General features: G+C 33.9%; 1 protein-coding gene across 1 annotated transcript; it reads right to left on the reverse strand.

Moving 5' to 3' along the window:
- Positions 1–460: 460 nt before the first annotated feature.
- LOC110024625 (serrate RNA effector molecule) lies at positions 461–14,074 on the reverse strand. Its single transcript, XM_020724697.1, has 12 exons — positions 13,892–14,074; positions 13,724–13,812; positions 9,457–9,505; positions 7,013–7,087; positions 5,376–5,450; positions 5,198–5,245; positions 4,952–5,020; positions 4,060–4,869; positions 3,902–3,950; positions 2,558–2,817; positions 2,283–2,477; positions 461–712 (listed from the first exon to the last, which is right to left on the reverse strand). The coding sequence occupies exons 2-12, from the start codon at positions 13,737–13,739 to the stop codon at positions 652–654; spliced, it is 1,707 nt and encodes a 568-aa protein (XP_020580356.1). The 5' UTR covers positions 13,740–13,812; positions 13,892–14,074; the 3' UTR covers positions 461–651.
- Between the last annotated feature and the right edge of the window lie 307 nt (positions 14,075–14,381).

Below are 14,381 nucleotides of genomic sequence, written 5' to 3' on the forward strand. Positions count from 1 at the left end.
CCTACATTGACAAAATGGCATGTACATAAAAATTGAAGTGCCATGTAATTACATAAGAATTGAGTGGTGTGAGTGTAAATCTTCAAGAATCTGTTAAGAAGTTACATTAATTGCTCATGAGAGTACACAAAAGCTCATCAAGTACACTAAATCTCCCAAACTTGACCACAAAAAGAAAAAGAGAAAAATGGGGGGTATTTAAATGTCATTAAAAAAGTAAAATTTAAGCTCACGGAGCCATGAAAGTCATGCTAAATCAAGTTTATACAGTAAAACTAAGACAGTCCTGCGTTATAACCCTCTATCACTGGACATTCTATTCCCAATTCACAAATGGGTACTAAATAAATGCTCCTAAGATTTTCAACTTAAATTGCTGGCTTTTCACTCCCTTCCCCTAACTTCATATCTCTCTCTCTCTCTCTCTCTCTCTCTACTCCCTTCCCCTAACTTCATATCTCTATCTCTCTCTCTCTCTCTATATATATATGTTCTCTCACGACTGTAGGAAAAATTAGGAAGATTTAGAGATTTACCCAATGGCTTTCAATGTGTATCATATAGATTATTTCATAAGCTTCAGAAACAACAGCAAGCAATCTCTCCTACAGAATATTGAGTTTACAGCAGACAAAAATATGCATTGAAGGACTATAAACTCCTGTAGTCCATGACGGTTACTTCGTCTTCAGGGGCATCAAGGTCCTGGTAGCTGCAAGAATAAACATTTCATTCCATCAATCCTACAAACTTATCGAGAACCCAAATGCAAATGCATTTCAAATTTTTTTTAAAAAAAATTAGCTTTACACTGAATATTAAATATTTAGCTTTGCCTTGCTGAGGACATAAAAAATGCTGGCTTTTATAAACAGTGAGCGGAAAATTGGAATTAAATTCTGGGTTAAGCAAATGACGAATCTGGACTCAATTCCATTGAAAATTTTGATTAGCAATCAGTTAACAAAGTTAGAGAACTATCTTATTTATAGACAAGGTAGTAATGTACAGCTAGAACCTCAAAAAATATGGGAGAAGGGTAAAAAATTACCAAGATCAATACAGAAAAATTCATGGGCCAGCATAAAATTGAATCAATGTGAACCAATCTGATCTTATATATCATATGTTTGCATGTATTGGCTAAGAAAATTTAAGGCTGAGTTTGATATCACTTTCAGTTTTTGTTATTTTTTTTTAATTCTATCTTGTTTTGTTTTGTTTCTGTTTTATGTTTCCAGAAAACACATTTGATACTATTTTGATTTATTTGTTTTCAAAAATAAAAAATATAAAACAGATTTTGTTGGTATTTTTTTATTTTTTTCTTAAATAAAAACCTTTAAGTTTAATTCTCTTGTCCAGAATTTTGATTTTAACTAAGATTCCAATAATATAATAACATATCATTTAATTTCTCCTGTTTATTTTTTATTTAAAATTTATATTTCTCTTAAGAATATAAAAGAGGTTTATTTGATATTATTAATTTTTAAAATTTACTTCGAATTTTAGATTGATTTATTTATCATGTATCTTATTGCCAAATCTCATTTCATCAAAATTTATTGACTGTTGGATTTAAAGTGTGATTTAAACTATGAATTAATCTCTATTTATATGATTGTCATTATAAAAGCACCAAGAATATAGGAATAATAAGTGATTGTATATTTGTATATCATCTCTATTTATATCAATAAGTGATTGTATATTTATATGGCCCCTTATCTTCCTTGTTCGTCGGCCAATAGGTGGTATGGTGAAAACAAAGCTTCTTCCACCGCGTGAAAAATAACTTGGAACATGGAGATGCAACCATCAGCTTCCTGCTTATCTCTTCAGCTGAACTTGCTCCTTGAAAGATAAAAGGGATCAAGCGCAGGGCCGATGGCTTCAGTAGAGGCTCCGGGCTGCTGTAGCAACATTTGGCGCACTTCAGCTATAAATACAGCTTTCGTGATAAGCGAGAATTGCAAAAGAAGCAGTGCGTCCAAACCCTAGTAGTACACCGTATCGCTCGCCGCCGCAGAGGAAGGTTAATCTTGCACTTATTCTCTTCGACTTTATTTTCTTCATCGTTCGCGGGAGTGTTTTAAAAGCAGGTAAAAACATTTTTTTTTCTGTTTTAAGTATTTAAAAATAGAATTATTTCACCAAAAAAATAAAAAACAGATAAGCAAACACTGTTTTTATTTGTTTCCATAAAAATAAAAATAAAAAACAAAAATTGATCCCAAACAGCTAAACTTTTTGTCAGCGTTCCACAAAAACAAACTGACCTTCTCATTCGACGCGGATCATGTCGAAATGCTGGAGAAATACCAAGGATTGGTCCGGGAGGGGCCATTAGCGGAGCAGACCTTCCTTTTCTTCCTCTAGGCCCACCATTTGCTTCAAGGGAAGATGGCCCACCCTGGTCCCTCATCATTCTCATGGCAACCTCCGGCGGAGCAGGAACAAAAGGTCCAAGAGGTCTTAGGGAAAAAAAACAGTTAAATCACTTCTGTTCAGATGATACAACAGAAAAAATAGAGTTTACAAATCATTGACCTACCCGGCACCAGGCACTGGCATCAAAACTTGAGGTGGAAGTGGCATGTCGGAAGGGAAAGGTGAAGAACCGTGCAAACCTTGCCCGCCATATGCATCATGCATCGGATCATCCCCTCCTGACCCATCACGAGAAGGTGAATTCTCACTCCGGTCAATCCTCTCATCATCAGGCCGATCACCCTTGCTATGGTCTCTGCCACCACTGCGTTCATCTCTCAGCCGACCATCCAAAACTGACCTTCGTTTTGGTGCCCTCTCCTTCTGCAAGAATATCATTACTGTAAGAAATAAACAACAGCTATATAGAAGCTGAATCCACAAACTTCACACACACAGACAGATACATATATATAGATATATAGATATATATTTATAAAAGGTTGATAGCCGATCGACCCTATAGTCTGACCAAGGGGCGGACCCCCTTCCAGAAGGTGTGAAACTCGATGCTACGCAGGGATCGAACCCTCGACCCAAGGGACTTACACCAAAAGACCGCAACCAATAAACCAGGCTAAGGCACAGAGATATACACATGTATATATAATCCATCAATTTAGTAGCATAATACACATTGAATTCAAGCAATCATCAATAAAAGATAGAAAGTCAAATTAATCAAATAAAATAACAACCCAGAGAAGAAGTGATAAATTGCAGGTTTATACGGGATACCAAGTTATCAAAATCAACTGTAAGAGCAGGCAAAATCTACAAGGAAATTACAACAGAATGGCTACTACAAGGAAATTACAACAGAAAGGTTAACATCCACTTGCTTAGTAGGTAATGTCATGTAATCAACTACAAACAAAACAAACAGAGAAGAAATTTCATCACAAATTGCCAGTTATTTCAAAATGATAACAATAACATTCAAATTTCTTAAAATTGAAAATAATTTTAAATTATTGAACTCAAATTGAGTACAAATATATGGAATGATGCAAAAAGCAATCATATGGCTATAATTTTGTGTCTAAACTGCAAGCTAATTAAATTTTAATTTTGCAAGCCAAATTAATGGATTGCCCAAAATAAGTCTGTTTTTTAAGAAATATTCCGTCTTATTAGTTACTAGAATCTTTAAGAATTGCCAACATTTTGAACTTCTTCAAATTCTCGTTCATCCCGAACAGGAATTCTGAAACACAAGAGGGACACTGTAAAATTAAATACTTGATGTCTTCGTAGTTATCAATATGCCAGATAAGTTTGAGACGGTGAAAGCCAAATATAAAAGATAAATTTTGATGTTCACAGATCATTCAAAAAGTTATAAAGTTAAGGCCATATTTTTTTACGAACACCACAGCACTAAAACTGCCTTTAAGAAGAATCATACCGGTGCAAGCTGTTGCATGCTTGGAGTACCGCCAGGTGCTTTAGGATCGCTGCATTTAGAAAAAAAAAAAAAACAACACAAAGTAAGCAAATACCTGAAAAGCTAATAAAATTTCCAGCACGTTCTATGTACAAGAGCAATAAGAAAGTCCGGCATACTTCATATAATTTTGAAAATAAAGATCCTCCCGCACTTTCGACGTCAGCTCCATCACAAGTTCTGGGTGTTTGAGTCTAAGATGCTTATGAACAAACTCAGCTGCATGAAATAGCTTTGTGCACCCCTTAGCCCCACATCCATACTTCCAACCATATTTTTCATCTCTTATTTTTCTAACATAGGGGTCTAAGGCTTCTACAGCAGCTGCATCAATTTTTTCTTTACCTGTCATTATTTCCAAATGGTCCCAACCCATCAACCTTTCCTTCCAAAAGGAATCAAGTTTTTTCTCCCACTCGGCCCCGGATACTGAGGGGTTAGAACCATCAAAAGCTTTGCTGTCAGCTCTAACATGTCTAAGACCTTTTGCTTCATTAGTCTCAGACATTCCATAGTAATCTATACCGTGGACGCGCCACAAATAAGTTATAAGTGTATCCAAAAGCTCAGCACCTTCAAGACCTTTGACGGTCGTCAGCCCCCGTATAATTATAATTGGCCCCATAGATCCACCGTGAGCATTATCAGCCTCTAGTTTATCATGATCGGTACTGGATAGAACATTATCTTCTATTCCCTTTTCGGAATCAACTTTACGAACCAATGCCTGAGCTTGTAAGATGTCTAATTGGATTCTTCTAGGCTCGCAACTGACAGTATGAGCTTTGGGAGCGGTAGATAGATCATTTTCTTTTGCTGGACCTCTACCATGCCTTCTTCTTTTACCACTAACATCTGGTTCATCCTCAGAATTTGGATCGCTGGCATTTCCAGATTTATTAGACGTAGAACTTGTCAAACTTGGGCCACTGCAAAGTTTAAAAAAAAAAAAAAGCTTGTAAAAGGAGACCATCTGAATAAGGAAATAAAAGGAACGAAAAAGAAACTCACAGATCTAGTGTTCCACTCTGCAAATCTAGTAAAATTTCCTTTGCTGCAGCCCTTGCATTCTCATTCCTCCTGCAAGAAATTAATAGGGAAAAGAAACAAAACTAGTTGTAAATCAAATGATGAGGCTCCGCAAAAAAATCTGATCAAATTCACAATATCAAGAATGTAAAGGATATATGGTTTCAAACCCCAAATAATCCACAACTCACAGTTCCTGTGTCCAAATATCTATTGCTGATAACTAACCTTTCAATAACGGTTACTAAATTAGTCGGATGATACTTGTCCTTTAGCCTACAAACAAAACGGATTACAATTTTTAATACAGTACTTATAGGAAACTTACATCAACAAAGAAACAACAGGAACATGCACCCATTAAAAGTGGCATGTAGTTCATGAAATAAGAGAGATCAGATGTTACCATTCTTCGTCCTTGTGAGCTTCAAAATAAGCACGTTTCTGAGTTGAAATGTATTCCGTTCTGTATTCTTCGTACCTATTTAATAGGGAGATGTGTAACTATAAATTATGTCACAATATGAAAAAAGCAACATTAACAAAATGGGGCATTTACACTCATATTACACAATTCTTATGTATTTACATATCTAAAACCAAACTTTGATTTTTACATTTAAACCACCCCAATCTTTCATATCACATTAAATACCACCATTTTAACTTTTAAAAAGTGAAATACACCTCCGCATGCATAGGTAAGGTGGCATATGTACAAAGTGAAGTTTAGTTGTTAGATATGTAAATATATAAGAATTGAGTGGTATGCATGTAAATCTTCCTAACAAAATAGTCAACAAGCACTAGAAGCAATAAGTTCCTGTTTTAAGAAGGAACAGCAATGTTTGGCTCATACTCCTCATTAAGGATAGGACAGTAATGTTTGGAACATGTTCGCCTAAATAAGGTTAGAGTTGTTTGGTACACTTTATATTTTCTGTTTTTTTTTTTTTTTTGTAGTTTGTTTTGTTTTTGTTTTAAAATAAAACAAAAAACATGTTTGGTAATACTTATATGATTTTTCTGTTTTTAAAAATAAAAAAACAAAAACAAGAAAATATAAGTATTCCCTCCCGCTCCGGCGACCATGAGGCCGCAGCCAACCTCCTCAACCAGACCAACTTCGCCGGCATCCCCCCTACTGTTGTACCATATGAATCTCCAACTTTGCTTTCCCTCGGCGAACCTCATCGCCGTTGAAATTCTTTGTTACCTTCATTCACCAGATAGGAATTATTAACAATAGGATTCTCAACGCCGGGGGACTCGGAGCCCTCACAGGAAGAAGCGAGGAGGAGTGGAAGAAAATTAATGAGTATGAGCCCCACGACAGGGGAACTGAATTGCGAGAGGAGTGGAAGAAAATTAATGAGGAGTATGAGCCCCACGACAGGGGAACTGAATTGCGATGGCATATGCGACAATGTTGGGTGAGCAGTGTCGGCGTACATTGATGTCAGCATCGATGGCAAAGAAGGATTTGGAGTCAGTATCGCCGACAAAGACAGCGTCGACTTCGGCATTGAAGAAAGCATCAAGAAGACACCGGGGACTGGGTCAGGGTCGGGATAGTGGGAGTTGTTTTGAAAATACAGAAAAAAAAAATTTTTCTTGCTTTGTGTTTTGAGGAAAAGAACAATTTTGTTTTAAACCAAAATAAAAAGACAACAAATAGACATGTGTTTTTATTTTTATTTTCCATTTTTCAAAAAAAAATAAAAATAGAAAATAGAAAGTGATCCCAAACAACCCCTTAAAAGTTCAAAAGGAAAATTTACATACATAGCACACAATTTTTATGTATTTACCTATCTCAAACCTAAACTTTAATATTTGCATGCAGCACTCAAATATTTAGCATCACATCAAAAATAGCACTATTATCCCCTTTAAATAGTGAAATACGCCTTTTCATGCGTAGGTTGAAAGCACCAGAGTGCTATGTATGTAAATATGAAAGTTTAGGTGTGAAACCTGTAAATAGATGAGCAATGTGTGCTATGTATGTAAATGCCCCAATTAAAAATTAGTTTCTAGTACCTCCGTTCAGCTTCAGCTGGTAATATATCATCCTCAAGTTCCTGAATAAATTGTTTGTATGTCATCAAACCCTCCCTGGAGAACAAAATAGAGATATTATATATCCAATGTTCTCTAAAATGAAATCCAATAAGCAGACTGAAAAAAAAACAAAGTCTACAGAAAACTCACATCAAAACCATATGAAAAATACCTAAATGCATAGATAATCTTTAAAAGTTTGACTTCCATTAACTTTATGGAAGTTTTGTAATTTTAGTCGGGAAGGGTTCAGAAATAAATGTACCTATCATATACCCAAAAAAAAAGTTGAATTTTTTTTACTGTGCAATTACTTGATTCTAACCATTTAAAATGATAAAATAATTTTGAAGTCTATATGATACTCATTTAGAACAACATATGTATATATGATGTAATTTAGCTAAGTTCATATTGTTGACCAATATTTTTCTTCTAAATCTTTAACTTCGTTATTGCATATTTTTTAGTCCTATTAAGTTTTGCCAGATAATTATATCTGATAAAAAAAATGAAACTTTATTTTCAACCTCGCAAGTGTTCTACGAACCCACATTCCTCACTGAATTTGATAGCCGCTTAAAAGTACTTAATTATGCGTCTTTATATATGATTATTACTATATGGTTGTTAATATCTATATGAAATTTTTAAATAATCAAATAGTCTCAAACAGTAAATAAACTAAAATAATTCAGCAAACATCTGATAATACTTGGCTTTCTTTTCACAGTAACCATATAATAGCAAAAGATAACTAGATTGAAAGGAAAAATAATATAGAAAATATGATGGGACTAAAAATTATTTTCTTTGTTGAGAAAGAAAAATAGGTATTATTTTTAAAATAATTAAAAAATGAATAAAAACTCTAGAACCTTGAGCAACTCTTTCAATAATAATGCAATTATCCACTTCGCCTTATTGTGCATTCGTTGCGTTTATCCATAAGTTATTAGAATGCATGCATTTAGCCATTTAAACAAGAAGTATGGGCACCGAACCAAGACATGAACAAAGCAAAACATGAACGTGGAGATGTAATATGATCATAATTAGGACATGACCATCATGGACATTATTTAAAAAAATTTACTAATATGAAATGTAATATTTTAAAAAATATATAAATTTATTTTTGTGGGGAAAGCTGAAATATAAATATTTAATAAATTTCATAAATAAAAATCTATACTTTGAAAAGAAAAATACAAAAAATACATAAAAAACATAAAATTGAAACCCGAGCAAAAAAGAGAGACTTGTTTAGTTCAAGGGAAAAAACTCACATTCTTGATATTCGGATAAAATATTAAAATTTGTAATGTTGAAAACATTTATTGTTGTCAAAATTGGTTTGAAGATGTTTTCAGCATATCATGCTAATTATGAAATATGACACGGGCAATCAAGAGCAAGCACATGAATGCTTTCTCAAACACTGGTGACAAGGTCAGGGAAAGATAAAAGAATGTAGAGTTAACACATTTTTAGAAGAATAACTACAAAAATAAGGATCAAAGAGATAATCAACAGTTGATACGGTCATGGGGACATCAGCAATTCATCATTAACCTTATCCCAACTATATGGCAATGTGTGTGTGTGTGTTGATATATGTTTATATGTAACATATGTGTGTATATATGCATGGTATATACATACATGATATATGTATATGTATATGTATATGTATATGTATAAGCTCTCCTCACACACTAAAAGAATGGTGGTGGAAGAAGAAGATTGCTTTTTATGAAGGATGTAGAAGGAGAAAGAAATGAAGAAGAAGAGGGTTGTGAGAAAGAAGCCCTCACTCTCACCTTTCTCTCAAGCTCTTCACCTCAAGGAAGCTCCCAGCTTTCTCTAGCAAGAAGAGGAGATGTATACACATATGTTGCTACACACACACACACACACGTGCGTGCGTGCGTGCGTGCGCGCGCGCGCGTGTATGTGTGTGTGCGCGCGCGTGCGTATTATGTACATTAAGTATTGTTTATTTATTTATTTTTGCTACACACACACACGTGCGTGCGTGCGTACGTGCGCGCGCGCGTGTGTGCGTGTGTATTATGTACATTAAGTATTGTTTATTTATTTATTTATGTACATTTCATACATATACACATACATATGATACTATGATATTTATATAACGTATCTATATCTATACATCTAAATTTTCAAAGATATTAGTATAAAAATAAATGGAAGAAGGTCAAGATGATTATGGAAGTATATTATGACCATAAAAACTAGGATAAATAGGAAGATTCAATATGGAAAAAAGCTAAGCAAAAATTCCTGAATATAACAAAGTGCAATGATCGCTTGATGTTAAGAGAAAAGCAAAAACCAAAAGCATAAAAAATATAAGAGCAGCTTAACAAGTTACATATTATAATACTGCAAATACAAACCTTTGAGGCTGAGAGCCATCAAAACCACCCCTCCCCGTATCAGGCCAATCTACAGAATAGAAAAAACATAAAATAAAATAAAAAATATAAGGCTGAGTGCAAATAAGATAATTTACAAGGATATGATATAATCAATATCTTGAATAGAAAAAAACATAATTATAAATATCATGATTCAAAATTTACAAGAATATCACATAAACATTGTTCTGCAAATCATTAACTAAAAACAGTAGTGCATATTGGATTAAGATAGTTGCAAAGAGAATTACAAAAGCTGAATATTGAGCAACACAGAAAGGGAAAAATAGTTAAAAATAACCAATTTGACAACAGCTAGCTGTCACTGGCTACGTAGGATATCCATTGCTTTATTGCATTCCAGGTGCATGTGTGACCATAACAAACATGTGCACAACCACCACACAATGTAAGCTCTTCTTTGGCTCAAAGTAACGAACACACAAAATCATAGAAATGAGAGAAAAGAGGAAGAGAGAGAGAGAGAAAGAGAGAAGGTTCTTTATATATGTACCATAAATTACTAAATATTAAACCTCCACTTCAAACATCCAACTTGAATTCTACTAATAACATCCCCATCTATATATTAAACATATATTAATAAAGAGTAAAATAATATATATGTATCATAAATTACTATATTAAATGTTTTTACCACTTATTTATGCAATAATCTACTAAATTATATGGCATTGATAACATATAAAAACTAATATTTATTATAAAATATGTTTTGTCTATTTTATAAAAAAAATTACATATACTAAATGCACATTAATAAAGAATTAAAATGATATGTTTGTGTCATAAATTACAATATTAGATGGTTTTAATATAAATTTATGCCATGATCCGATAATGTACGCATATGACATCAATAACATATAAAGATTACATATTACACTAAATTATATTATTTGTATGTATGTTATGTATGAACATGTGTGTAGGTGGTGTTAAGAATTGGCACAAAAGTAAAAACATCACATTTAATTACTTCCTAAAGTAGTTCTAGAGCATATAAGCATGAAGTCAAATCATTAATAATCTTACTTATCAATTTTAAAGAAGCTTCAACTTTCCAAAGTGTCCGCTTCCCTTACTTCTAAGCTACATTTTAAAAAGTTCTAAAAGTAAACAAACAAGCCCCAAGTTATACGCTACTCATATCTTCTTAACTATCCTTTTATAAATATGCAGAGAAACATCTCATGCCTCTTCTTTTATCCAAACATGTTTATCCACTTTTTATATATAAAATTCCAATTATATCATAAAATAGATTATGAGATCATTAATCCATAGACCAAATCATTCATTTGGTAAAATCTTAAAAATTCATCTTAAAGGTAATAAGGAACAGTGGTGATTAACTTGGTCTACAATACAATGGTTAATTATATGTTCAACCCAAAAGTTTAGGCGAATAGAAAATAGCTTATGAATGGCAATACATTTTTTTAATCCAACTGAGCATTAAATCCAACAGTCTTACAAGCTTTTTATCATCTCCCTTACGCATTAGGACTTCCAGAATAATCACACAATCCCCTTGAATCAAAATGTTCACCAAATCTAGTGCCATGCACCAATGACATCAAAGTGCTCACTCTAACATGCCTACAATTATAAGTTATAAAGGAGTCCCTTGAATTGTCTTAGCATGCAAAGCACCACAAGGAACTCATCTATCAATCAATTTATCCTATTTGAAGCTTATACTCAAGCTCAATTTAAACTCAAAATGTTAATCAACTCGGTAATGGCCAATAATCACACTCAATGACAGCTATTAATGCCTACAACAACCAATATACATATACACTGATATGTTAGCTATTTATGCAAAGTTGAACTAAACCGAAAAATTTCATGTGTAAAAAAAATGTGTATTTTTTCTTGATATGATTAGCAATTTTTGTCAAGAAAAATAACACATTCAAATCAGAACTATATCATCCATAAAATAAAGGCAAATACTTAGTTGACATGATTACATGCATGGAATGGATATTTTATATAAAACTTAAAGCTAAGAGTTAAAAATTCACGATAAAAACAACAATACCTCATCTAACTATAGCAAATAAAGTGTTTAATCTTTCCACTGACCTAGTCAATTAAACCAAAGATTTTGGCACATACATCTAATCTAGATGAAATTGAAATTCCCAAAAAAAGAAAAAGAAAAAGCACAAGAACACTAATTCATCATTGAGAAAAAAATATGTACAACAAAGAGATGGCACTCAATGACAACTATGACTCGCAGAATAATTTTTATTTTTATGCAATTCCATTTTTTGACTTGTCAATTAAACACTAAATGCAATTATATTAGGATTTTCAACCCAATGGATGACAAAAACAAAACAAAATAACTAAATTGAAATATTATTTGATTCTATAAAAATAGAACTAAAACGTATACTTTCATGTCTGTCACAAGTAACATATATTTTCAAAGATATAGCAATTATGGTCAATAAAAATAATTAAATCAAAACTATATCTACTATAAAATAAAGTAACAACTTATTCATATTATTATCATCATAACATGGATATCCTGTGCATAGCATTCAGGAATGCAACAACATATTACTTATGACAATATCCAGATCGAGAAAAAAAAAATTCAACACACCATAAATTGACTGAAATTTTTTTCACCGAATTGGACGTATAAAACACAAAACTGAGAGCATGCATCCAATCTAGGTGATATTAAAATCCAAATGTTACATGGAAAAACTAAATTCACAGTTCAAAAAAAGTCAAGGGGGCCACACTGAACAAAATCTAATAATTTATGTACAGATCCTCCTTAAAATATGAGATCACAAGTTCAAAAAATCAAATTTGCTTGCATTTCCTGTTCCACTTTTGCAGTCACGTGTATCAAGACAAAGACACTAGTTATTACTCAAAATCACAAATACATTATGTTTTTCAATAGAATTAATTCAAATCCTTACAAGTTAAACGCTTTGCTTCATATAAATGTCAGCTATTCTCTATGTAGATTGATTTTGCTGAGTTACATTTGACACATTATCTAGGGAAGTATGCAAGGTTGAAGCTCTGGCACTGCAAGGCAAGTGCAATTCAGTAGTTTCCGGCTCTATGTGAAAAGGTTCATAGTTCTTGAATAAAAATTTGCAAAAAAATTTCTAGTTCTATGTAAAAAGGTTCATAGTTACTTGAATAAAAATCCGCAACCGAAAGTTTTGCTTTCTAGAGTGGATTTGAATGTGAGTCCAGAATGGCTCATTATCTAATGACATACAAGGTTGCCTCTCTTAGGCCAAAAGAAATGTTCCAGAGACCATTTTCCAGCTCTAAGAAGAAAGGTTCGTAGCTCCTTGGACCACACAATCACTTATAAAAGCTCGTAGCAACCAATAAACATAAAGGAGAGCGACCTTTAGAAAGTCAAACATGGCCAAAATATATATAAATATTTAAGGACATTTACAAAAATGCCACACAATTCTTATGCTTTTACATATCAAACACCTAAACATTCATATTTAAATGCATACCACTCAAATCTTTAACATCGCATCAAAAACACCACCATCACTATCTTTCTAAAGTAAATAAACATCTTCATGCATACATTTATGACACCATGATGTTAGGTGTAGATATCAAACTTTGGGTGTAAGATATGTAAATTAAGAATGGTATAGTATGTATGTAAATTTCCCGAGTTTAATAAGGAAGTACTTTATGAATGCTCACAGCCCTCTCCCTCGCTTATACCACAACCATCAACAACATAAGACTTTTTCAAATATCAGGAGTCAAATGATCTTTCATAATAGTTACAGGGCTTGCTGAACTTATTACCCCAGAATTTCCGGAAAATCTCTTACTGAAGGAAAAGAGCACCAACCCTAAATAACATATACCTAGAAACAAAGTCCATATAAAACTTCACCTCCGGTGGTAAAAGTATAACTAAATACATGCTATGCTATGTATAGCAAGTGATGAGATTTCTTTTCTTTTAACTATTAATCAATACGCAAATAGCTCATTTCATTCTGTCTTAAGAACCCAATCGAGAGAAAAAGGATCTACGTATTTCTTTTTTATTACTTTCTCTCTTACCAAATCTAATTATCTTCCTCGACCACCAATCAGAGCTAAGGATCATCTAATAGGTAAGTTCCTCTGATAACTTTTGAGATACTCAACAAAAGCAACAACAGAAGAGTCTAGTTCCAAAGCTAACCTGAGGGGCGAGTCATATAGCGACCATGAGCCCTTTCGTCGTACCCGCCCCTTCCTCCACGATCGTAACCTCCATAATCATACCCATACCTGCGAATTTCGACAAAACAGTCAGATCAAAGAACCCCTTCATGAACCAGTTCAAACAAAACTGCAACCCGAAGTCTACCTAGGACTCCCCCTCCGCCGCTCGTAACCGCCATCGTCCCTACGAGAGCGCTTGAATCCGCCAGGCGGTGGGGAGCGCCTTGGCGGAGAGTGACGGCGGTCGCGGTAAGGCGGCGGGCTTAAACTACTCCTCCGGCGGTATTCTCTATCCCTCGATACAAGCGGCGGCGGTGGAGAGAGGGTCTCCTAGTCGTAATAGTCGTCCCTCCCCTAATCCCTTTCCCTGCGTCGCGGAGGAGGAGGTGGTGGAGGAAGTGGAGAGCCGTCTGCTGGAGAAGGCTGCCTCTCCGGGCGATCTAGAGCATCCGCCGGCGCATCCATTACCTCCGCCATGAAGGAGTATAAGATAGGGGTCGGATCTCAGAAACCCTAAGAGTGCCGAATTTGTCGATGAGGCGGAACCCCGTTTTTTTCTTAAGTTTATTTTCACTATTTACATGCCAAACATCACAAACCTATTATTTATATTTCTAACATTTTTTTTTTAGCTC

This window comes from Phalaenopsis equestris, unplaced genomic scaffold, assembly GCF_001263595.1.
Source record: "Phalaenopsis equestris unplaced genomic scaffold, ASM126359v1 Scaffold000263, whole genome shotgun sequence".
NCBI lineage: Eukaryota > Viridiplantae > Streptophyta > Magnoliopsida > Asparagales > Orchidaceae > Phalaenopsis > Phalaenopsis equestris.